General features: G+C 48.0%; 1 protein-coding gene across 1 annotated transcript; it reads left to right on the forward strand.

Moving 5' to 3' along the window:
• The first annotated feature begins 1,135 nt into the window (after positions 1 to 1,135).
• LOC119442314 (protein disulfide-isomerase A4-like) lies at positions 1,136 to 25,493 on the forward strand. The gene is made up of 11 exons (XM_037707145.2): positions 1,136 to 1,282; positions 2,123 to 2,190; positions 5,466 to 5,791; positions 8,851 to 9,056; positions 11,690 to 11,828; positions 13,628 to 13,983; positions 15,035 to 15,183; positions 22,552 to 22,708; positions 23,190 to 23,429; positions 23,839 to 24,107; positions 25,085 to 25,493. The coding sequence occupies exons 1-11, from the start codon at positions 1,186 to 1,188 to the stop codon at positions 25,340 to 25,342; spliced, it is 2,265 nt and encodes a 754-aa protein (XP_037563073.1). The 5' UTR covers positions 1,136 to 1,185; the 3' UTR covers positions 25,343 to 25,493.
• The last annotated feature ends 43 nt before the right edge of the window (positions 25,494 to 25,536 follow it).

The following is a 25,536-nucleotide window of genomic DNA, read 5'->3' on the forward strand; positions in this document are numbered from 1 at the left end:
CCTGACTGCCAGGTTTCTTCCATACAAGCCCACGGAAGGCTTCGGCAGACCTAGCAAAATTATATGTAAAAATTGTTTATTTGTAATAAACATTATTATTATTATTATTATTATTATTATTATTATTATTATTATTATTATTATTATTATTATTATTATTATTATTATTATTATTATTTCAAGTTTCAGATGACATAACAGACATCCATCCGAAAAAAAAAAAGTAATCAAATAGCACCCGTAAGAGTCAACTCGCATAATGCCCGCACCTTTTTTTTTTTTTTTTTTTTTCTTTTTTTTGCGCGGGGAAATTTTTCCGAGAACATTGTAGGTGCTAAATAGGAAAATAAAAAATACAGTGCCTGTAAATCGGGGGTTTTCACACCAGCCATTGTGAATTCAAACAGAATATTACTTCCAAACGGCGCTTACCTTTGTAATAAGAGGACATATGGGGAATAAGGAGGAACTACAAATGCCCTTTATTTGCAGATACTAAACCGAACCTAGAGACACTAATCGATTAAAGTGACTCCGGTCCGACCTATTCAGAGTCAGTGTCAACATTGACGTCGGTACACGCAGACGACTGCGGCTGCATCATTTATGCTGCGATTATTACTCGAAGGAAAAAAAAAATGATGGCCAATGTGGGGGGTGCGAGCATTTATGCGAGTAAATGCGTTATGTAGTTCTTCCCTTTCTTCGCTACTACACTGCACTGTGTTACCTTGAGTCAAACCGTAATCCTAAAACACACGAACACTGCTAAAAAAATCCCCTAAATTTTCCGAAAGACCGCAGCGCGATAAATTATAGCGAAATGCATATGGAGAATATTGCCATTTGTTGTTAACGTATTTAACGCTTATGAGCCTGCTTTCGACTCTTGTTTTATTACTGTAGAGAACAAAATAAACGGCTACAATTCGCTCAATTTGAATGAATGTTCAAATCCGAATCGGTTGTACGTGTCTTGACCTAGAGCACGCGCTCGCTCGCGACGAGAAGAAAAGAAAAAGAAACTAAGAGCGATGCTACCCTAAAAAAAGCGCCCGTTCTCACGCGCCCAGAAGGTTCGACCAATAAGGTTTACATACGTGTACCGGTGGCTTCGCTCATCCGAAATCCTTGCGTGGCCAGTGTGGACCAGAGAGCTGGCGTAAGCGCGTCGCTTCGAACAAGATGTCCAAAATGAAGACGGAGTTCGTGGTTCTGGTCTTCGCCTTTGTGTTCGCAGGACATGTCTTATGCGGTGATATGGACCAGGCACTGAGCGAAGGTGAGCATCCATCCTTAGAATTACGCGTCTGGATAGCCCTATTCCGCGGGTTCCATCCTTTGCGCACAAGCCACCGCACGCAAGACATTCCAGTACCGTACCAGAGGTAGTAATGGGGTAGTCTTTCGGCTCTGGACAGGTATTCTCTGGATATGTAGCTGTTCGCGTCTCCGAAGAGGCAAGGAGTTAGGATCGCGAATCGACCTATTGACAGAACGCCGAGTATGAAGACATGAATGTATGTCGAAGTATAAATTACAGCAACGATGAACAGTGATGGCGGGATAGCGTTTACCCCGTGCAGTCGTTTTCGTAGCTTCAGTTAACCCGGGACGAGACGTCGTTAACGAAATATTAATACCCCAGTCACACTATAGGCAGTTGAGATCACGACCGAATTTCTCTCGCGATTGGCTCCTTTGCGCAAGTTGCAAGAGGAAGACCATTGCGGTCATGAATTTCGATTCAGATCGGGCTCGATCGCGGTAGAAAGTAGCCGTATGACAGCGGTATTATACCCTAGTCACACGGGGCCCTTTTGATCGCGATCAGCTCGATCGAGATCGAATTACTCGATCACTATTGACTCCTTTGTGCAAGCTGTGGAAGCGAGTCAATCGATGTCGAAAAATTCTATCCCTATCAGGCTTGATTACCGTCGAAAGCGCCCCGCCCCGTGTGTACCAGTGCATTACATAAACTGAAAGTCAACACAAAAAGCAATTTGCTGCGCTTTAACACTTCTTCACTCTCGCTCTCTTCTTTTATATTCTTTTTTTTTTTTGCGTGTCGCGATGGATAGTTCTCGGGCTTATATAATATTTTATGCGCGCACTGCAGGTGCTGGTCGCAAGGAACCCAGTCTGGACGTGGACAGTGGTAAGCTGGCACCGGAGCTACAACCCTCGGTATGTGAAGCGACCAGACTTGATGTTTCAGACAGCTTTAGTTTTGTAGCTATAGTGACGCCGCAATTTCTCTTTGTCTTTTCTTCTTCTGCTTGGAGTGATATAAATTTCAATGCTAATACTGAATCACGTCGAGTTTCTAAGCACGCTTCAGATTTTCTAAATGCCCACCTTCTTTCGGTTGAGCGGTGCCTGTTCCTGGAAGATACCTAAGCATCATATGATACGTCACAAGCCGGTAGTAAAGTTGCATGTTTTAAACAGCGAAAGCATGCCGTAGCCACTGTGTTAAATAATGCCAAACAGCGGTCAAAAATAAAAGTTAGAGTGACATTTCATTTTGTGAACGCGGGTTACGCGCAAGGACGCCGCGAACACATGCACAGCGAGCATCGCGGCGTTGAAGCACGAACGGAAAGGGCGTGAACGCGGTCGCGAACGCTGCATTATTTATTCGACCCCCCCCCGACGGTGCGATGCCTGGTGTGCCACAGGGAAGCCGCAAGTGCTACACATGCAATGAAGAGACACCGCGAACGTGCACAGCGAGCACCGCGGCGTCGAAGCACAAACGGAAAGGGCGTGAACGCGGTCGCTACATTGATCTCGACGGTGCAGCGCCTAGTGTGCCACAGGGAAAGCGCATATTGCGACGCACGCAAAGAGACGCCGCTAACATGCACAGTGAGCACCCTGGCGACGAAGAGATATAGAATGTCTGGTTGTGAAGAGCACCGTGGTGAAGAGGCGCTATTTTCGGCAGCCCTTCAGGGAGCACGACTCGGCACAGTGGGGAAGAGGAGAGGGATATAAAGAAGAAAGAAAAAAGAGAAGGTTGAGGCGATTATATACAGAGCCCTTGACTGTCAGCGGTAGCCAGGCGGCGCATTCACAATTCACACGACAGCCCCGTGTCCTCCAGGAACGTGAGAAGGTACCTGAAGGCGGAGCCGCGGTGCCGGCTGGGAAACAGCAGCTGCGATGCCGAGACAGCAGGGAGTGCTAGGCGTCTGAACGATGCATAGAAAAACCCTCTTTTTGGAGAAGGTGGGGCAGAAACAAAGTAGACGGTTGATTGTTTCGTCCTTGCCGCACACTGAGCAGGCCGGGGATGAAGCCAGGCCTTTGCTCTACCTCCGGGAAGCCGTCCAGGAGCAGCCAATCCGGAGGCGCAGCAGGAGAGGCCGCTCCTGCCAACGTTACTAGATTAGCTAATCTAGTAAACGTTGGCTCCTGCCTTGTGAGGCCGCGATCAGGAAGTGGATGGGGAGGTCGACTGCGGCCGACGCGCCGATCCGGGTGCAGCGCCGTTAGGTGCCGTTGTAACGTGTGCCTTGCATAGACGAAGGCCGTTACAGCGGTGCTGATTGGTACAGTGGCATGGTGCGCTGCCTTTGCCAGAGCGTCCGTCAGCCTCCTCGTTGCCCTGGACGCCGACGTGAGGGGAGCCACTGCAGCGACAGCTTCAAGCCACTCGAAACAAGGGCGCGAAGCTTTTCCGCCAGCAGGGCAACACCAAGGCCGGCGGTCTCCAGTCAATGAAGAGCCAGGAGCGCCGTTCGTGAGTCGCAGATGATCACAACAGGAGAATCCGGGGGGGGGGGGGGGGGTCCTCCGCAAGCAGGTTCGCAGCCAGATGGTGGACAGCCACGTCAGCAGCGGTAGAGCTTGGCGCGAAAGGCAGCCGGCACATTCCCGAGAGCTCAAGGGCAGGAATCACGCAGGAGGCTGTGGCAGATCCGGAGTCTGCATGGACTCCAGCCGGTCATTCAGGAGGAACGCTCGCGCAATACCTCAACTCAACGGAAGCGGGTGAATAGATGTCTCGCTGGTCACCATGCGGTGGCCAGCCCATCGAGGGCGAAGCGGTGGGCGAGAATCCATTGTGGATTCTTGCCCGCTAAGTACGGATAACACAGACGCAAGCGAACGGTCCACCGAACGCTGACGGCGTCGACTCCAGCGCAAGAGAGCGCAAGGGAATGCGTCCGCTCTCGTTTAAACTGCCGAAGTGGGAGAGAGAGAGAGAGTGATCAAAATAAGGAAATGTCGCTTCATTCTGCAACCCCTGAGCACGGCCGCTGGATAAAAAAAGAAAAAAAGGTGCGGACTGCCACGTCGGGCGCGCTGCAATGGGAGCGAACGTGACGGCCGTAGTTGCATTGTCGGCCGCTTGGCTGGGCCGAACGGCGCTAATCATCGGCGATGGAACGCGTCGGCTTGCACGCGCGACGGCGTTCCAAGCGCGTTCCTGACGCATTTGCTATGCCGATGCCAGACAATACAGCCCCCAACGTGTGGCGCCGCGGCGGATCACACAGTTTTCGATGCACGCGGCAGGCCGCACCTTTTCTTTAATCCAGCGGCCGTGCCCTGAAGGAGCACGGCGAAGCGTCGAGGAAGTCCCCGTGGCGTCGAAGCACAAACGCAAAGGGCGCGAACGCGGCGATTCTCTTCAACACCTCCAGGCGCATTTTTCCCCCGGCGCTCGCTTCCCTCGCGGCTTCAAACATAATCTCGCCGGTATCATAGACAAGCAATCACGCTTACACGTAAAAATATTATATAAACGCAGTAACCTAGCCTAACCTAACCTACTCCACCCCAATGCTGAACTCCGCGGCTTGATCAAAGCCAGTGGCTATACCTCTAAATATATTTTAAGCTATACAATTGGCGAGGCTATATAGTGAGGCCATCGACATTGCTATTCTAGCCACACTATAAAAACAGTTGATAAATTTTTTTTCAAGTACGGCAATTTTATTAAAATACCATTCTGTTTTCTGTTTCTAACTTTTTTTCTGTAGTTTCACTGATATGTTTGGTTGACAGCTTCCGTCATTTTTACAGGAACGTTTTGTTAAATAGCTGACTCCTTTATGGGTGTAAATTTTACTCCCCTTATCACGGCAATTTTTCAGCTAATACTCTATAGAAACGTTTACACCCCTTGGGGCGTATCTTGTCTGTAAAAAAATAATCATCTGCTTTGCTTGTTTCCTTTCTTCGAAAACTCTTGCGCTCGCTACTAGTAAATGAGTGGATAGGGAGAGATCGAGTATGTGCAGGACGAATGCAGAATATGACCTCAAGCTCACTCACGCATGTGACACTATGGGGATGGCCATGCCTTTTGTGTACACCAACACTGTCGGCAGCGCGCTTCTGCACGCTCGCAATGTCAGGTTGTGTAGCTTGTCTGCAGAGCCCGCTGGCGGCGTTACCTCCAAGCGAGTGTGCAGATGCGAGCAATGTCCGCGCTAAATGTGCAGTCTCAAAAGACCGAGGGTGGCGAGAGCGAGGCCAAGACGGTGGAGGCCAATGAGGCGGAGGCCAAGGCGGAAGTCGGTGAGCAGCAGGGAGACGAGAGTGTGCAAGTGGAGACGGAGGACGACGAGGCCAAGGAGAGCGCGGCCGAAGAGGAAGAACAGCCCAAGAAGCCAAAGTTCGAGCAGGACACAGCTCCCACACTCACCGATGTCGACATCGAGGCCATGGGCGTCACCGTAGAGAAGAACGTGTTCAAGCTCAACATCTCCAACTTCTACCAGGTGGTCAACAACACGCGGTACATGCTCATCAACTTCTACGCGCCCTGGTGAGGCCCCGATCCGCATTATGTCTTCGCTATATTAAATGGTATCCCAGCCAACGTTAGCGAAGCTGTTCACCGAAAAAAAAAATATATAAAAACACGGCGCAAGATACGGTTTTAAGACTTGCGGTGTTCGGTTGTCAGAACGTTGACGACCGAACACCGTATAGGTACGTCTTATATCTCACTCGCTATTTTACAGAGGAGCTGTTATAACCTCGCTATAATCATTCCGTCGTCCGCAGCTTCGCCGAGCTGGGGGACAGAGAGCTGAGAGAGAGTGAAAGCAGAGTACAAAAATAGCATTGCGTAGCATAGCGGATGCGAGGTGGAGAGGAGTGAGGCAGGTGGTAGTGGGACGCGTACACTCTTAAAAAAAGGTGTCATATTCACTAAGTAAATACTAACACGTTACTAGACCCAAAAAGCACTACCTTCTTAGTAAGTGCAGGTAGTAAAATGATGGTTAGTACTTTTCACTACCTGCTGAACTAAATACTACCTTGGTAGTGCAGTTACTAACGCAACTGAAATATAATTACCAACAATACAATGGGCCCTATTCGATTTATAAGTGTCGCTTGCATTGTCATATGGAGTCGATGGTATTGTAAAAGCATAAGAAAGTAAAAGAATAAATATCAATGGAAAAAATAACCGCGTCCTATCACTATATATTAGGGCATTAATTGATGGTATATAGATATACGTAATGTTTTACCAAGGACATGAAGGCGCACTGACTCCGGGCAAGAATGTACTACAATCTCCAACAAGCAACCACAAGCAAGGAAAACCATATAGAACGACCAAAACTGCTACGCAACTTTTTTTTTTTTTATTGACTTACTAAAAGAGCAACTTCACGAGTATTTATAGGTCTAGTTATGTGGCACCGGTGAGCACCGATGCATTTGGTGAAATAATCAAAGCTTTATGCACAAATGTCTAAAGTCTACTGTCTGTACATATGTGTGATACGACGTCGCATATAACTGTTAATCCAACATAATGAACAACACTACAGTTTATCTGAATTTCACATAAGACTTCTACAATCACAGCATAATAGGCCAAGGCCAGACAAGTTAGTAGTTGCTTAGTAGTTACTTAGTAAAAACTACTAAGAAGCATTTCTGGTTAGTAAAGACAGCACTTACTAGCTTTACTAACCGCTGACTAGTACAGAACTAGTCAGAAGGTAGTAAAATGCACAGTAACCTATAGTAAAAACGTGCATTTACTAGCTATTCACTAAGTTTATTTTAATTTAAGAGTGTAGAGCTGCTTCCGACGCCGACCGCGTTTCCCCGCGTCCGCGCCGAACGCACCCGGTGTCCGTGACTGCAGCCGATGCCTCTCCATGGCGGCGGCTCGGCAGGTTTCGACCAGAGAACTGGACACTCGTCGCTCCTGAAAGACTGAAGCGAGAGCTAGGGAAGCTGAAACCAAGCGTCGCAGAAGAGAACATCCCGAGTGTAGATTGAGGGAAGCCGAGAGTTCGCGTAGGCTCGCTACTCCACCATGCACCGCTCACAGTTTACCATATAGCGATCATAAAGCACTGATCAAGTGCAATAAGAGACCGTGATGGAGGAGCCCTGTGGCTTTGGTAGAAGAGAGATTGCTTATCCTAGCATTCTCAACCTGCACTGGCATGTCAAAAAAAAAAAATATATATATGCGTGGCTCTGCTATCGCAAACAACAGAGACCAGCAGAGCTGGAGGAAGCCCAGCAAAAGTTAGACTAAGTGTGTTGTTTGCCACTACTTAGCTAGGCTTTCCCCAGCTCCACTGGTCTCTGGTGTTAGCGATCGCAGAGCCACGCATAATTTTTAAATATTTTTTTTTCGTTAAACGGCTTGGCTATAACGTTAGCTGGGACACACGGTGTACGCAGCAGTACTGCTCGCAGCGTGCACGCGTGAACTGCACTTTTGCATTATTATTGCGTTCATTACTAAATGGCTTGCGAAATATTGGCCAGAGCGAGTGGTTTGCGCATTTCATCAGACCGATATGACTGCTAAAAATCACAATGTTAATGTTTAGCCGTTCTCAGCTCCGTACGCTTACAAGATAATCGCAACTCCTAAGCAGATGATTATAGGCCGTTGCCGATGACTAAAACAGAATTTAAAAAGAAGAAAAAAGAAAAAAAATCGCCACCCCTTCCACTTAGTGAAGGTGGTCGAACAGCGAAGCTGTGTTAGTTACACCGAGTGTTACGAGTGTTACATGTGCATGTGTTGCATGTGATACAATTGCGTAAACACAAGTAAACACAGATCTACAACAGGAACTTATATTGAAACGTTGCGAGGCGAGAAGAGGCAGCGGCTTCCAACGCTACTTGACGAGTACTCGTCTATAGTTATCTGGTCGAAACCTGCCGAGCCACCGCCGAAGACATCGGCTGCAGTCACGGACATCGCGCACGTTCGGCGCGAACGCGGGGAAACGCGGACGGCGTCGGCAGCAGCTCTACGCGTTTCACGTTATCCGAAAGGGTGCGCCGCACAGAAACACCTTCTCTTATCATCTCTCCTCCTCGCGCCCAGCGCGGCCTCTCATTGGTCGCCTCCTCCCCTAGCGCGTCTCTGGTCACGTGACCTGCCCTCCTCCGGCGCGGTAGACGCGGCTCTCATCCTCTTCCTGGTCACGTGATCTGCGTGCCACCGAACAGACGGCGAAGGCTCGGCTAAGAACAGCTCCGCTGTTAAAAAAAAAAGCTGAGCCGTTAAAGTATGCGTTGCGATGTTAACACTTTATTTGCATGCTCGAGTAAGGTGACCCAGGGTGGAAAAGCGGTTGTCATTATGCCACGATGGAATATAGCTTTTGTGGCGTCTTAAGGAGTTGGGTGCTGTGGTTGGTAGTGGCGCATGACACCCCAGTCACGAGGCTTCAGAACGAACTGTAAAGAGCGCGAGCAGGATAGCGGCGCGGAAGCTAGGTGCGAAGCTGAATGAATAAACAAAAACAAGCATGACTGGAAACCCAGGAAAACGCGTGTGGACATACATTGCTGCACGTTTATGAACGCGTCGCATGTGTGCAGGTGCGAGCACTGCGTAAAGATGGAGCCCGAGTACGCGCGGGCGGCCCTCACGCTTCGGCGACGAGACCCGCAGGTAATTCTGGCCAAGGTCGACACCACGGTCGAGCAGAAGCTGTCCAACCGCTTCGGCGTCAATAAGTACCCGACGCTGTTCTTCTCGCACCGCGGAAACACCAGCGAGTACGAGAACACCTTCTCGGCCGAAGGTCAGTCTTCCTCATTTTGGAAGCCCATGCATCCTATAGCAAACTCGTCCAGGCGGCGCTCATACAAATGGCCAATGTGCGCATGACCTACTAACCTGTTGCTGGGCTGTGCGGCGGTGCTTTATATTCCTATGTGTAATCGGGGAGCAGAAAATACACAGAAGCGGTTTGAAGGACCCATCGATATCCGGTTACATCTTGACATACTTTGGGCTGTACAATGTGGGAATTCCCACTCTCTTGACTGAACAATTCGCAAGTTCTCATATGTACATAATACCTGTAAGCACAAAAGGCTTCTGTAGGAAACTGTAGGAAGCCGGCATTTTCGTTGAAGTGTTGAATATGAGGAAACTGCTGCATTAGCACGTGCCTAAACATTAAGCATTGAAAAACATGCGGTATATCTAGGCAGCACACGTTTTCCTTGTTTAGAATATGTTAGCTCATTTTAGACGCTCATCCACACGATCCGGAGTTATAGTCGCACTCCTTGTTGAAAGTATGAACTGCAGACTAACTAACGGACGCGCTCTACAAATGTATCAGTCGTTCCCGCGCACAACAGAAAAGCTTTGGCAGGTTAGAACGGGTGTGGTCCTCACTTTCCAGATATTCGGAGAGCCAAGTGTGCAGTAACGAACCCGCTTTCAAAAGGTGCCAACAAACACTGTTTAGGGTTTAACTTTTAGCTTCTGTCAAGATTGCCATGCGAGCGTCTCGGCGCCCTGTAACGTTCCTGACATGAAAGTACCGGACGTGCCGTATGACGATTACCGTTGCGTGGCAAAGCAAACCATAACTGGCGTACAATATTTTTAGCGTGTGCTGAATACTATATACGTTATTATTCTTAGGTGCGTACCCTTGCCTCGCTTTTTTAATCATCACTATTGTGGGTATTTCGTTTTCTTCGACGCTGTACACCCGGTGGATCCCATGCGTTTACTATAGAGTTACTGTACATGGATCCCCAAAAGGGAGTCATACAGTAACTCTACTTATGCGGTACACTCTAAAAAAAGTTTACACCCTTTGAGTCGTATCTTGTCCCCAAACAATATTTGTCATCTGTCTTCGCCGCATTTCCTTTCTTTAACGCTGCGAGCCCGGCAGTGTTGTACGGATAGGCTTCCCAGTTATTTCTATTTCTAGTTCCTTTTGGGAGGAACGCCACCGTTCCTTTAAGGGTCGGTGGAACTGTAACGGTAACTCGTTATTTTATTGCGATAGCAATTATATGGACACTCCAAAGCGTGTTTCTGCCGTCGTCGTCGCCGTCGCCGTGAGGTTCCGTATGACAACGGCGATGAAATCGTCGCCGCGCTCCGGACGCTGTATGTGCGAGTGAAAGGGCGCGAGGGACGTGCGCTTTCACGGGGAGCGAACGCATGTCGGAGAGCAAACGCGCGTTCTGCGCCGTGCTCCCTGAAGGTCTGCAGAATTAAGCGTCTCTTTCCTCCGTTCCATATATAGAGAGCAAACGCGACTTTTTCCGTCGCGCGAAAGGCTGTGGAAGAAGGGGGGGGGGGGGGGAGGGAGGGAGGGGAGGCGACGTTTAGCTACGGCACCAAATCTGTGTTTATACAAAAACACCGCGCGCGTTCGGTGCGAACGCGGGCAAAACGCCGACGGCGTCGACACCAGCGCGTTGCTGGTGCTGCTGCATGTCCAAGTTTATACAGCTGATAAAACTACTATCCTTACTCCGTATAGCTGTCGACTAATTTGCTATCGCAATTTATGGTTCGCCTTTCGGGTGAAAGTGCGACAATTTTTTACGAAGGAACGGCAGAGGGAACGGCGTTCCTTCTGTAAACGTTCCACTGCACTTAACAGACGCACCGACACACGCAGCACATCATGCAGGGCGGTTGGGCGACCGCGTGAGAAGCAAAGAACTACCGCTCGTCTGTCAGGTGACTATGGTGGATTTTCATTCGCGAGTTCTCCATATTTTTTTTTTATGACTAGGCTTCAAGATTGTCACGTGACGCTCCCTCCTGTAGTTTCTTTCCGCCATGCCGAGTTCAACTCTTGCCGAGTTCTCTTGCCGAGTTCAAACAAGGGTCTTTACTAAATTGCGAATATCTATTCTGGAGATTTCTTTTTCCACTCATACTGCAATATTGAATCAGCATTCATTAAATGCCTATGTATTGTTCCTTTCGATGCGGTTTCTTGCGCAAAAAATTTAATTATATCCTCCTGAGACCCCTTGTACAATACACATTGCACATTGCCTTCAACTTTTTTTTTGAAATTCACTCGGAAGTGATTACGCAAAATACTCACTCTGGTTGTGAAGTACGGTGCATGTGTAACTGTAAAGAAGTGGTTTATTTATATTCTTGTCATCCGCTTTCGAGAAATTTGACAATAAATTGGTCTAGACCAATTCAGACCAGAAAACACCCTTAAAGGTTTACATCGGTGTACAGGGCGTATAGGACACGTTTCGGATACTGGTGTGAGCGTCAGGCCTCTGTACGTCCGTTTATCGCAACGCGGTGCTCCCTTCGTTATCGGGCGCCGCCCGTAATTGAGTCTGAAAATACATGAGAAATACGTTGCATATTGTCACCGCGTCCAAGGCTACTCCCGTTCGTTGACGCGCGCCGCTCTTCCAACAGGTATCGTAGACGCGATGGCGGAGAAAACTGATCCCATGTTCGAACCTCCCCCGGAGGCGACGCTGGAACTGACCGCAGTGAACTTCACGTTGACCATCAACAATGCCAAGCTGATTCTCATCTACTTCTATGCTCCATGGTACGTGCATCGCGTATGTCAGTACTTCGCTGAGCGATGTGTTCGCTATTGCATCTATAGCGATATGCGCGTACACAAATCTGTTACTCTGCTGCCGGAGGTGGTTGAAGTCGTCATTTTGCAACCCCGCTACAAAGTCTGTGGAGCACGGCATCGGATAAGCAACTGAATCTCTCGCCACGTTTTCGCTCTGCCTGGAAGCGATTGAAATCCTGCACCTGACTGCATGCATGCGCGAACATTGATCCGTGTTTCTGACAGCGAACGTTGACGTGGCTTCGAGCGAATATTGACCGAAATTTGAAATTTTCACGCATTCGAGGATGAAATTTTTTAACATAAGCATAAATAATTATCCGGTAATTTGCCAATGCGCGCAGTGAAGGTGGCACTATCTCTAAACGAATAATAAACGTCTAGAGTAACTGGGAAAAAATGTAAATCTAGACTGATTTCTTACGTAAATTTTAAGGGTTCTCGCGGCTAACATTTTTTCCCTCAAATAATATTTACTCGCGCACTTATCACAGCTTCGGTATTTCGTAATGGAAAATAGACAGGAAATTGGAGAGGGGTTTCTGGGGACCTGACGGCCCCGCCTCGATCGTTGGTGGAACATCCTTGCTGTCGCGCGGTCAGGTACCGTATAACGTGAAACGCTGGATGATCCCAACGATGTATCAAGAATATCACGTGAAATATCCCTGAGTGTGCGACAACGGATAGAGCAGGAAGGTACGCACGTCGAAAGCAGCTGCTTAATTAAAAATTAAATTATGGGGTTTTACGTGCCAAAACCACGATCTGATTATGAGGCACGCCGTAGCGGGGGACTCCGGAATAATTTGGACCACCTGGGGTTCTTTAACGTGCACCTCAATCTAAGTACACGGGTGTTTTCGCATTTCGACCCCATCGAAATGCGGCCACCATAGCCGGGATTCGATCCCGCGACCTCGCGTACTTAGCAGCCCAACACCATCGCCACCAAGCAACCACGGCGGTTGGCTGCTTATGCCATTAGCTATAGTTATAAACAATATATAGCTATAGGCTTTCATGTGCGCGAGCCCGGAGGTCGGCTGTGCCTACGGCGAAGAGGAGAGCTACGGTTGTGTGAGCCGCGAGCCCCATATATTTCATGCCTAATCACCTTCACTCCCAGCCTCCGCCATTTACTCATTATCTTTATACTATATATTCGTTACAACAAGCAGCGTACGAGTTCAGCGATTCCTGGAACAGTGCAGCAGGACTATTTCTGACATAGGCACGTCGCTAGCGCTGTGCTCTCGTTGCACCTCGGTGACGTCTGCGGAGGGCAGTGGCGGCACCGCTACGTGGCGTTCGTTGAAAAGCAACAAATCAGCCGTTGGGGACGCTTAAATTCCTTCGCCGAACAGGCCATTTCGCTACACAGATGTGTCTTCGCTACACAGGTCACTTCGCTGTAGAGGCGTTCGGCTTACATAAGGAGTATTATTGGGCCGCACGAAACAAGGGACAGAAAGGGACAGCAGCACTCCATATAGCGTTGTTTCGCTAGACGTCACCGGTTACGTCCTCCTACTAACGCAGCAGCGCAGGAAGGTCAAATGAAACAAACGTACAACGTACAACTCTTGTGTCCTTTGTCCTTCCAGAGCTGCTTCCTATAGTATATGTCGAACCAATTAGCCCATCAACTTGCTGTGCTCAGCATGAACTCCTATATATAGGATGTTTTACTTAGCGCAGCGTGTGTGGCGCGCATGTTGCGTGTCAGAACGCCAACTATATAGCACCGTGGCTGCATGCAGGTGCGGCCACTGCCGCCGCATGTCGCCCGAGTTCGAGCGAGCGGCGCGGCGCCTGAAGGAGTACAACATCCCCCTGGGCAAGGTGGACGCCACCAAGGAGAAGAGCCTGGCCGAGGTCAACGAGGTGCGCAGCTACCCGACACTGCTGCTGTACCGACGCGGACGCCGCTTCGAGTACAACGGTCCGCGCGAGGAGACCGGCATCGTGAACCACATGCTCAACCTGTCCCAGTACCCCAGCAAGGAGGTCAGCTCGCTGAAGCAGTTCAAGAAGGCCATCCACCCCATCACCATCACCGTGCTCGCAGTGTTCAGCAAGTCTCGCGGACCCTTCTACAAAGAGTTCGAGGCTGCAGGCACGTATCTTCGCATGCATATAATATTATATGTTCTTGCGAATCTCGAACGACTCAAATGTCGCGCGCAGGTTCGTCGCTAGTTTCTTTCCGCTCGCTGTTTCCGAATCACTTTTGCGTGGGTCCAAGATGACACGACTAGCGTGAACAAGCATTGATACTTCTCGGAAATTGCTGATCGAATAACGTAGACTATGGTTAGTCGTTAAACATATTGTAACAGATGGGATGGGCCGGTGCATGGTAGCCCGGCCAACCGGCTGCGTCATATATAGGTAATATATAGCTCTGCCGCCTCGGGTGATTTACCCCGCACCTGCACCAAAATTGTAACAGATTAGATCAGTTTATTTACAAGATTATGTATGGTTAGCTTAGCGCAAGGTACAGGACGGTCAGCCAAGACCAAAAGGCAGCGGCCAGCACCACTTTTCCAACCTTCGGCCGCCGAGCAGAGTGACATCTTGTCAATATTGAGAGCATAAATGCTGCGGAATGCGCCTTGAGAAACGTGCCCCCCTATTGTCGGTCACCCGGGCCGCTCGATCGGAGTCACTGTTTCGTAATTTCTTGGTACGTAAACTGGAACTAGTGCTTTAAAAACAAGTATTAAACCAAGAGCGGAAGTAACAGTGCTGCGCCAAACGGCACCAAATCGCGGCGCCGCAGAACTGCAAATGCACACGATATGTAAAATGGCGATGTATATAATCGGGCATACAAGTACAGCACCCCATGTGAACTACACGGAGTCACGCACTATAGACTCCTGTGTGTTTTTTGTCATAAAAATACGTTAAGCTATTTTTTTAGCTGGCACGTACAGAAGTATATCTCTGCAGTCCTGTTTTTCTTAGATAACATTTCACCTGGCTCAAATAGGGCACAAAATTCGAGGTGAGGCTACTCCAAATGGCGTATGCGATACAGCTAGGGTACTCAACAGTCACTGCGTTGTAGCGCCTCGCTACCAGGGCTGGAGTGCAACCCGACGGGTGCGCTAATTTTTGCATATGCGCACGTCACAAGTTTGCCTTGGGGATGCTTGCAGCGAACAACCTGCGCGGTCGGCACACCTTCTACCACACCTACTCGATGGAGCTGGCCAAGCACTACAAGGTGACCGAGAACTCGCTCGTGCTCTTCCACCCCGAGATCCTGCAGTCCCAGTACGAGGAGCCCTACTACACCTTCAGCAGGGTGCGTCATGGGCTGTCTTTCTTTTAAACCATGGATGGAAACTGTCACCGCTTTGGAATATATATAGTACTTTCAGGAGTTCTGATCATGCTTTGCCTTGAAATATGGCAGCTGTTTCAAATTATATATCTTGAGTTAATCACCAGATGAAAAGCATTTAAGTACGAGCTGAAATCGGCGGCACCATTAGATGGCAATTGATAGCGACGTACCATTATTTCTGTGCTACAATTGTTTGTTCTTTAAAGCTCTATATCAGTCTTTGTTACACTTCCACGTGTTGTTCTTATTGCTAACAGCCAGCCAACCATGTGTTCTGTTGCCTGTTGCGACGAGGAGTATTACAGTGGCAAGATATTGGAAAGAACGCAGTGAATACAGCCTGATCGAGCAATTAAGACCAGGGCGTCGAACCGAACCGGAATTGAATCGGAAGAACTACTGGAGCTGAACCCATAGCTGAACCATTATTTTCACCTGAACCGGCACCCAACCAATATTGTTCCCGCCATCTCGGAACCGAACCCGAACCGGAACATTTTCAGGAACCGTTCCTAAGCGGTTCCATAAGAGGTCCAGCCCAGGGTCGTTGTTACTGAAAATCAACGGAAGCAGACGACGCCTTTTGCGCCCATTCGGTGCAGCGCGCGATGTGTTGCCTCAGGAATAGGCACGCGGCTCGTCACAGTTGTCTTGTTAGCTATAACCAGGGTCCTTCAATGCATTTGCTATAACTGAACCGCGTAGGCATGGTCGACTCAACTGTACACTGTGCGCAGAGTCGGCGGGCACTGTCTAGACAGACCAGGGGCGTAGCCGGCGGGGGGAGGGGGGGGGGGGGCTTCATCCCCTCCCCCACCGAAATTTTTTCGTGCCGGTATGCACCGCCGACCAAAACTACCACCGACGCCGGGAATCATTCTGGATTCTGTCTACAATGTCTTTTTCAAGCTCGAAAGGACATTTCGGCACGAACATTGCGAACTCGGGCTGGATTTCGTGGCAACGCCCTTGTACGTGGAGTCACGTAACGCAAGGAGCCCCATCCGAGCACAATCTTTCAAGGGCTTTTCGATAGCGAGCGGGCGCGTTGCGGCATCTCGCAGCGGTCGCGGAATCTATACGGAGCGCATGGATTTCAATTACCAAACTTTATGGGTATAAAGTTCTCATACGCGAAAGGTGCACTGACATTTCCAAAGGCTTGCTTTAATTTTTCAATTCCGGAACTTTATGGGGTTAATGCTCTTATGAACTTGGGCCAACATGCGTGTATACTTGAGCCTTCCTGTCCAAGCCGTTCCAGAAATGAAAGCACGCGCTCGCAATCTTCCACACACACGAAAATACTAAATATCACCGTGACTGAGCTAGCAGCTGATAATTTTCTCCAAACATTATCAGGAAGCGTGCCCAATGTGATCGATCAGCTGGACCAGGGCAGGCAAAGTAAAATATGAGAAAACAGAAGAAAGTAAATGGCCTATTATTTATTCTTGTTGCGGGCGACAAGGTCTGGCTCTCTGTCGCCACAGGAACAGTGGCCCTATGGATTTAAGCATAGCCCCCGCTGAAAATACAGGTATTTTCAGAGCACTTCTTTGCATGCGAGCTGATTGTGGAGACACATATCTGAAGAACCATTTGGAAAGTTGCCCCAGTAATGCCTCGTATTTAAGCCCAGATGCACAAAATCAAATTATAGAAATTAGTGGTGAAATTATCAAAGAAAGCCTAGTTGCAAAAGCAGGCTGCTTCTCCATACTTCCCGAAGAAACGACGGACATCGCTGGAATCGAACAGCGTACTGTTTGTGCAAGGTACATAAACAAGGATTCCAACGACATCGAGGGAGTGTTTTAGGTTTTAGCACCGGAATAGATGCCCATCTCTCATTGCGACTGCAGGTTCTATGTAAATGTGTAAATACTGCTGCAGATTCTAGTCACCCTTCCAGTGACACTGCCAGCGCAGAGAGAATATTTTTTAACAAGAGTTTACTAAAAAACTACTTGCGCTCTACAATATCTGTGGAACGCGTGGTTAGGCTGGCGCTTCTATATACACCCACAGAGACATCGGCATCAACGTGTCCGAAGTCATTGACCGCTTCGCTCAACTTCCCCGCCGAGAGAAGTTTGTGCTATAGATAGCGAAGCAGCAAAAATCAATGCAAGTAAAAAGCTCTGTTCCTTCAGGTCCATAAGCTTGTAACTATGAAAACGTATGACTGTTCGTTAGCTTTTAAAACCACATAAAGTTTAGCCGTTTATTCTAGCAGTTAGCATCATAATCACAATTATCATGCGAATACGAAAATTACGAGGACATGAATAACCAATTTTGACCCAGCTTGCTCATTGAAAGCCCGGCCCATGCGGCGTTTGCCAAAACACACTGGGATATTGGGTAGTTCAACTTGCCGCATCATCTGTGACTTTCGTTTGTCCTTTTCTTTCCTTTTATTGCGATAGCAATTATATGGACACTTCAACCGGATTTCTGCCGTCGCCGTGAGGTTCCGTATAGATTCCAAGGGCGATAAAATCGTCGCCGCGCGCCGTATGCGCGAGCGAACCCGCGCGCTATCACGGCGAGCGAAAGCACGCGGAAAGCAAACGCGACCGTCGCGCGAAAGGCCGTGGGGGTATGGGAGGGAGGGAGGCGGGGCGGCTCTGTGCTCCGGCACCAAAGGCGTATCTTGCCACTCAATCTCCCACACGAAAGCATGAAAGCGGGCAAGCAGCGCGGGAGGGAGGGGGGGGGGGGGGGCAGCTACTCCTCAGCTAACAACTTCTCCTCTGCACTTTGCCCGGCGGTGCTGGTCGCCCGCACCGTATCCACACCGCTCTGACCTTTGTATGCTCTGTGCATTCGCCGCTCAGTTTCCGTTGAAGCGATAGACCGCGCGAACCTGTGCTTGCTGCCAGCGTTTTGACAGTCGTTGTCTGCGGTCATTCAGTGGGATCTATTCATGTTTGCTTGTGCGTTCTGACACCACGATTGTTAATTCAGTTAGTAAGCGAATGCGTCCAAGTTTATGCAGCCGATAAAACCACTATCCCTACTCCGAATAGCTCTCTACTAATTTGCTATCGCAATCGCTGCTTCGCCTTTCGGGCGAAACTGCGACATTTTTTTTAGCTACCTGCTTTTATTTGTTTTTTGAAACGAAGCAATACCCTCCTTTAATTTTTGGTGCAGAATAATTGTTGCCGCTGTGAAGGCAGTTAAATTACACATTTTCGTACTGATTTCTGCATTATTCCTCTATTATTCTACCAAAATGGCGCTGTCGCGACCGCCGCATGGCCCGAGTACATATCACGATTTCTGCGATCATAGTTTTGTTCTTGCCTAGATCATTCGCGCCTCCGTTCCATTTTGGAACGCGTACAAGATCGCGCCCCTGTTCTTACCTAGATCATCTCTCTTTCTGTGCGCAAAGTTTGCTATCTGTGACTGCGCAACCTGCTTATTTGTCTTGTTTGACGCATTATATAGAGTGACGTTTGCTTAAATACGTAGATTTATTGGAGACTTAGTCGTATATTTGAATATCTTGTTGCGAGGTTTCGTGTATGCAAGCAGTGAACTTTGTTTCCAGCGACTCTTTTTTGCCCTTTAACGAGTTATATCTTCGCATTTGTATATTCCATTCTATATTTGCATTTCTAATGTATATTTTGCAGAACTTCAACTTTTTATTTGTACTCACTGTTACGAGTATAATCTCGGTGTAATTACAATACACGACCGGTAACAGCTGCTCCTGCGCAATCTATTGCAACGAGGGACAGCGTCATCGAGGTTTTTTTCCCTGGCCGTTGCATATGTGCAAAAATGTAAACAAGGTTCTTGAATGGCAAAGGTTCATCAAAATATTTGTCCTCAACTTATTCATTTCATGGCCTTTACGTTTTTCATATCAGCTGCATGCACTGCTTTGCTGGTTTCGAACTGATATAGTTCTAAAGTTCGTGTGATATTTTCTTTACTTATTAAATAGACAGAAAAAAAAACAAGGCAGCATTGATATCAGTTTTCTGCCACAATTTTTGAGACATACGAATATATTCTTTTATGAAAAAATACATATTTTACTTGACAGTGCGTAGCGTTCAATAACTTGTTTGCAGCATCTAATATACAATGGCATTGGCAATGGAAATGCAGTTCTTATTCATGCATTTGATCCCTCGACAAATTCGATGAGGCCGCGCTGCAACCTGACCCCCCCCCCCCCCCCCCCCCCCGAACTAAATTTCTGGCTACGCCACTGAGACAGACTGCCGCTGCCGCTGCATCGTTTTGGAGGGTATTGCTTGTGCTCAGGGCATTCTGCAGTGTGCATGGAACAGCAGCAAACTGGTTGCGCTGTCTGATACGCGTGTTGCAGTTTGTACTGTACCATGTTAATTTTGCAGCACGATTGTGGCTTCGTGGAAACTTTCCACAACATAGCACAGACGCCGACAATTTAATGATGTAAAAGAGACTATCATTCGCGGTGCTCGCCTATTCGCGAATTTATGTAATTGTAGGCTCTTTCCATATAGCGTTTAGATGGCATTACTTTTCGTTTGTGAAGCAGTTAGCGGGAGCGCTTCCGGAGAAAGCCAGGATGGAACTTGTATCGAAATGGAATGCCAGACAAAGACATGTTATTCCGACATCTCCATTCATGCTTCTAAATATGCGATAGCTAAAATCTGAGCGCGAAAACAAGATGGGACAAGAGAGATCAACTGGACAGGTGCTGAGCACCTGAGGAGCACCTGTAGTCACTCATGTCGCGTCTTGTTTTCGTGATCAGTTTTTAGCTATGAGCAGGTGTACACAACTAGCTCAGCTACGTCCGTTTTTCTAAAAAATGTCGCACGATGTTTACCGCGGTCTGCTCACTATACCTCCACTACATACATAACTTTTTTTTTTCTTAAACAGCGAAGCTGTCAATGTGACAACGTAGAAGCGCCCGGAAACGTTATACGCGTGTTTTCGCGGTGTCCTGAAAGAACTACATCATTCACCAAGCTCATATTTAGAGAAAATGGGAGAAGGGGCACGTTAGGGGCTAAATGAAAATTTATAACGTCTCGTTTTCTACCTGTTTAGAGGCGGTATACGAAATGCTTACAAAGTTTCCCCGCTGCCTTAGGAGGACCATAAATAGCAGCAATTCTAAACTTAGGGAAAATAGGAGCCATATGTCATTATGGCTGACCGTTATAGAAAGTTTGAACTGTGTAGGTTATTTACAAGCCTTTGTATATAGAGATGCGAGGGCCCGGAAAAAAGAAAAAAAAAAAACATTAAAGAACTTTTTTCTGAGGGCCAAAAGAGCGGGGGAAAAAAAAACTAACGGTCCAACATTTACCGAATAAAATGGAGTGCATTAATTTAAATCGTGCGATAGTTAGGTTCACTTTGTGAGTATAAACATTCAGATAATCTATTGCTTCATCCCGTTTGTATAACATTTTTGATGACAGTGTGGTGCATGCATCTATACATCGTTTGCTGCTCACAGAGGCAACATCGATATGCGTCACTTATCGCGGGATACGGGATCCGACCTTATATGAATAAACATTCGACAAAGATGACAGTACTGGTAACGTTCTCATTCATAATGATAATAGAAAAAACGGCTTTAAAAGCCACGTCGGATGCCTTGCCTTATGTCAATGGACGTTCGAATCGGTATACGCAGAACAGAATTTGGCGTTGTCTTATAACCTAATGCCAATGTGCATGTAAGCCGAGAGCTTGAGAATTCAGTGCAGCATTTTTGAGTAGCTACTCTGTGCTTGCGTTTCTTGGGTGTCAAACCAAGCGCACCATCATGTACTAGTTGCACCCAATGTTCGCTGTGAATAGTGACACGAAAAAGCGCACCCCTTTCCTTGCTACAGTTGTTTATGTAGAAATTATTCCGCCAGCAGCTTTTCTCTGCAAAGGAACAGCTTGGCTTGGCTTTCTGTATCATTCTATGCCAAACTAAGCCTCCACAGAAGTTTCTTCTTTCCCTTGACTCTCAATTTCAATGCAAGCCTTTATGTTGCCCTGTTTCAAGTAATGGACTATCTGGCTGCACAGCTCGAACTGAAGCACTTCAGATATGGAGGTGTTGCTTCCGACAAATAAGTTCACTGGATTTCATGTCATGGCAAAAGGCCCCCTTTTACCGTGATTAGCAAGCAGAAAAAAGAAAAAAAAAATCGCAGTAACCAAGTGCGGGTTGCGCCATGCACTGCCCTGAAGTTCTCTGCACTATCTCATGCACCAAGACTAGTTACGGGGTTTTACAGCGTTTGCATGGATCTATAAATAACTGTCTTTATTAAAGGACTACATTGCGTTTTGAATAAACCAAAGGCTCAACCTAACAAGTTTTCAGAACTTACCTGGGGTCAAAAACGGCCAATAAACGAGAACAAAATTGAAATTCATGACGCCACACTTCCTAGACGGCTCATGAGGCTTCAACAAAAGTTTTAGAGAAAGCTTGGTCTTCAGTTAATCGATTGCTAACCAAGCTTTCCAAAAAAAATCAATAAAGCATTTTTGGAAGAATACTTTATAGTTCCAAAAGAGAATCTACATATGTCTGCTCCTTTCCTTTTCCACTGTTCAGTACTTCGAAGAACTAAAACTTCCAGAATTGTGCAGACAGTACACCAGCAGCCTCTCTTCTCTAATAAAGTAAAAGAGCGCAGCTTTCATGGATAACAGATGCGAATTCCGAAATCTGCCGCGAATGTCCGATGGAATAAAAAAGGCGGTTATTTATTGTAGAATCTCAACATATTCCCATTGTTCTTGAAAACATGTCCTTGCATGCACCCTTCTCTGTCATTGTTACTTTCGTATGCCAAAACGCTTAGGATATTTTTCCAGCCTTTTTTTTTTTTTTTTTTTGTCGTGGTTTTTCTCACGCCTTCAAAATTTCCGGAAATTTTACATCTCTAATTTGCAATAAATTACTTTTACAAGCGTACCAAAGCTTTAAAAGCATGTTTTGTGAACCGCGTACTCGACGTGCCACACAAGTTCTAAATATCAAATCAATGTGCCGATAAGAATTTCAGCCAAACACGGGTATTACTGAAACCACATTTCGAGATTAACTCGCACCAGAAGACCTTAGTGGCGCATGTATCTATGGGCTCCACAAGACGCAGACATTCTAAGTTTTGCAGCGAGTTCGCGCGTATCATTCGGCCAGCAGAGCTATATGAATGTTATGAAAACACGAGCGAAAGCACGAGACAACAAAATAATGTCTCTGTTCAAAAGCAACTTGCTCGCGACGTATTGCCTTCCCTGTTGCGAATCAATGTTCGCCCTCTCCACTACTTGCAGCCCGACGCGACTCAGGTGCACATGGAGCGATTCATGGAGGAGCACCTGTTTCCGCTGGTCGGCTTCCGGGACGTGGCCAACCTCTGGAAGTACATCAACAAGTACCCCCTGGTTGTCGTCTTCTACGACGTAGACTTTGGCTTCGACAACAAGGAAGGTACGCGACTGAAGTCACGTACGTGCATATATGCATGTTCCAGCCTCGGCGACACGCCAGTACTTTTTTTTTTTTTTTCCCTGATTGGGAGGTATGGGACCGGGGAGAGAGGTAATGCGGCAGCACAGCTCCGACTCATTTTTTAAACACTGCATGTAGATTCGTCCAACGAGGTTTTTGGGCGTTTCCCAGAAAGCGCAACGGCCACATGGCGTCATGCTACCCATGGCCCGAAATTTTCGATTGCCAAGTCTGGCGTGACGAAAGCGGTGACGTCAAAATCACTGTTGCTTACTCGGGAGAATCCCCATTAGATTATATGGCAGTTGGGTTGGGTAGCATGACGTCATGGATTGGAGTGAACAGGCCTTGTGCTATCTAGGTGGTGTTGACCAGACGCGTATAAAAACACGTGCGATGTATGTGGTTACCGCGGCTAATGATTGAAAATCGATTATGCCGGACACGATGGCACGCGCAGAGACACAGCGCATCCGGCACAAGGTTCTGAAGGTTGCCCAGCAGTACAAGGGCCGCGTGCTGTTCGCCGTGTCGCACGAGACTGACTTCGAGGACGACCTGAAGAGCCTCGGCCTGGAGGACAGCGGCGCCGAGGTCAACGTCGGCATGTGGATGTCCGAGCGCGAGCGCTACCGCATGGCGCCAGTGGACGACTTCAAGAGCGCCAACCTGCGCAACTTTGTCGAGTCCGTGCTCCAGGGTGAGAGCGAGCGCCGTCGGTGAATGAATTCGTTCATATAGTGGATCAGCGCAAATTAAGAGCGATAACGTATTTCTCCTTCGAGAATTTACCACGGAGTTTGTTTGCCGCGACTCAATTAAGTGACCACGCTTGGAGACTTCTGTCGAAGCTTGTGCTCATAATGCAACAAAAGTGACCAGTTCAGAGCGTAAGGTTTTTGGTTATGTACAACAATTGACGACTTGTAAGAAAGGATAGGTGACATCGATAGGCATCAGGAATGTTCAAAATGGTGCCGCTCGCAGAACGGGACGCGCACAAGCCGAGTCAGAACCTTACTACACCCAAGCGAACAGGCAGCTGTTGCAGTTAACGCACTGCAACTTCCCAGTGACACAAGGCAGTAATTGCGGAATGTCGCGCGCAGGCACGCTGAAGCAGTATGTACGGTCCCAGACAGCCCCGCGCGAACAGACGCGTGACGTGCTCACTGTGGTGGGCAGCACGTTCGAGGAGCTGGTCATGGCCTCTGACAAGGACACGCTGATCATGTTCCGCGGCCCGGACTGCCACATGTGCGACGAGCTGGTCGAGGAGCTCGAACTCTGCTACAACCGCATCGACTACCAGGCGCCCGACCGCTTCCAGTCGGCCATCATCGACGCCACACAAAACGACTTCCCGGGTATCTTCAAGGTAGGCGGTTGTGCTGTTGCCAACACGTGTGAGGAAAGCTTGCCTAATATTTGTTGTCGCGTTGGAAGAGGTAAGTACGGTCATCGTACGGCGGCGAGTTGAAAAGGTGCAAGCGAATAGACTCGTTACGCCTTTCGGCTGTTCTCTTTTCGAGGTTGGTGGTATCGGCATGGCGAGGCAGAGCTGCAAAGACGCATACTATTCGAGCTTGAGTTGCAACACGGGATCCAGTTACCAAAAGGGCTCCGAAGTTATGTATATATATATATATATATAATATGACAGTGCCGACACAGAATTGAATTACTAAACCTCGTTCCAATTACTTGTGGCACCCCCGGTCGCAAGGAAAGTCGCGAATGTCACCTTTCTTAGTGAAAGAAGGAGCAGCGGTTGTACATCGTGTTCCACTAATACTGAGCGCGATAGTATATCAAAGTTAGAACTTACTACCTGATATATTTTGCCTGCATATATGCATGTACTGTCAGAAATACATTAAGGTCTCAAACGCAATGTCAATGCCGGCTAGCGCCTGAACCACGTGAAGGCAGCGCCTCTAATTGCACCATGCGCGCGGAGGTGCATCACACTACACCCTACTGAGTCTTGATGCCTGGACTGCGAGGCACCCTCACTGAGGCACGCCCCTTTTGTCATACTCTTCCACAAGTAGGCAGTGACCCATTGATTTAAACAGTTGTACTTTTAGAAGGATTAGCGTTATCGCGGTCATTCTAGGGACATGTATCACGACATATATCCACGCAGTGCCTGGCAGTTCATCCGAGGACACGTTGACTTGAGCTGCGCCCTTGGACACTGTTTTGTTTGCCATCGATCACTGGACCGAAGGGACGCAGTCTGCCTCAATATTTAGTGGCACTTCACAGCCGCATAACACACCTTGAAATCGCGTTCGTATGACGAACCTTGGCACCACCTCAACCACTTAAAATTTCGTCTCTTCTTCACAGGTCGATGACTTCCCTACCATCTACTTCGTATCAGCTAAGGACAAGATGCACCCCAAGTTGTTCCAGGGCATCCGCAAGGCTTTCGGACTGATCAAGTTCGTCAAGGAAAACTTCTCCTACGATATCCCCGACCGCTCGGACTTCAGCGTGTTCCCCGCCTTCAAGCGGCCCAAGCCGCCCAAGGACGACAAAGCCAAGGACGACAAAGCCAAGGACGAGAAAAGCGACACTTCCGCTAAGCCAAAGGAAGAGCTGTAGCCTTTTCTTTTTTCATTTCTCACCCTTGTTCTCACATTCTCATTTCTGCCACCCCGCACCTCCCTCCCCAATATATAAAAAAAGGCATCTTGTTGCATCATCACAACCAAACATTTTTTTTTTCATGCAGAATGTTCAATAAATGCTCTGTCGTCACCGTTACCCTTTTTTAAGTTCTTTGAGCAGGCGCGGCA

This window comes from Dermacentor silvarum, chromosome 2 (genome assembly GCF_013339745.2).
Source record: "Dermacentor silvarum isolate Dsil-2018 chromosome 2, BIME_Dsil_1.4, whole genome shotgun sequence".
Classification (NCBI taxonomy): domain Eukaryota; kingdom Metazoa; phylum Arthropoda; class Arachnida; order Ixodida; family Ixodidae; genus Dermacentor; species Dermacentor silvarum.

What these genes read in the sequence shown, in the direction of transcription:
- LOC119442314 (XM_037707145.2), top strand. Translation starts at nt 1,186, where the DNA reads ATGTCCAAAATGAAGACGGAGTTCGTGGTTCTGGTCTTCGCCTTTGTG. An exon ending in ATCAACTTCTACGCGCCCTG is followed by an intron (nt 5,792 to 8,850) that starts GTGAGGCCCCGA and finishes GCATGTGTGCAG; the next exon opens with GTGCGAGCACTGCGTAAAGA. An exon ending in GAACACCTTCTCGGCCGAAG is followed by an intron (nt 9,057 to 11,689) that starts GTCAGTCTTCCT and finishes CTCTTCCAACAG; the next exon opens with GTATCGTAGACGCGATGGCG.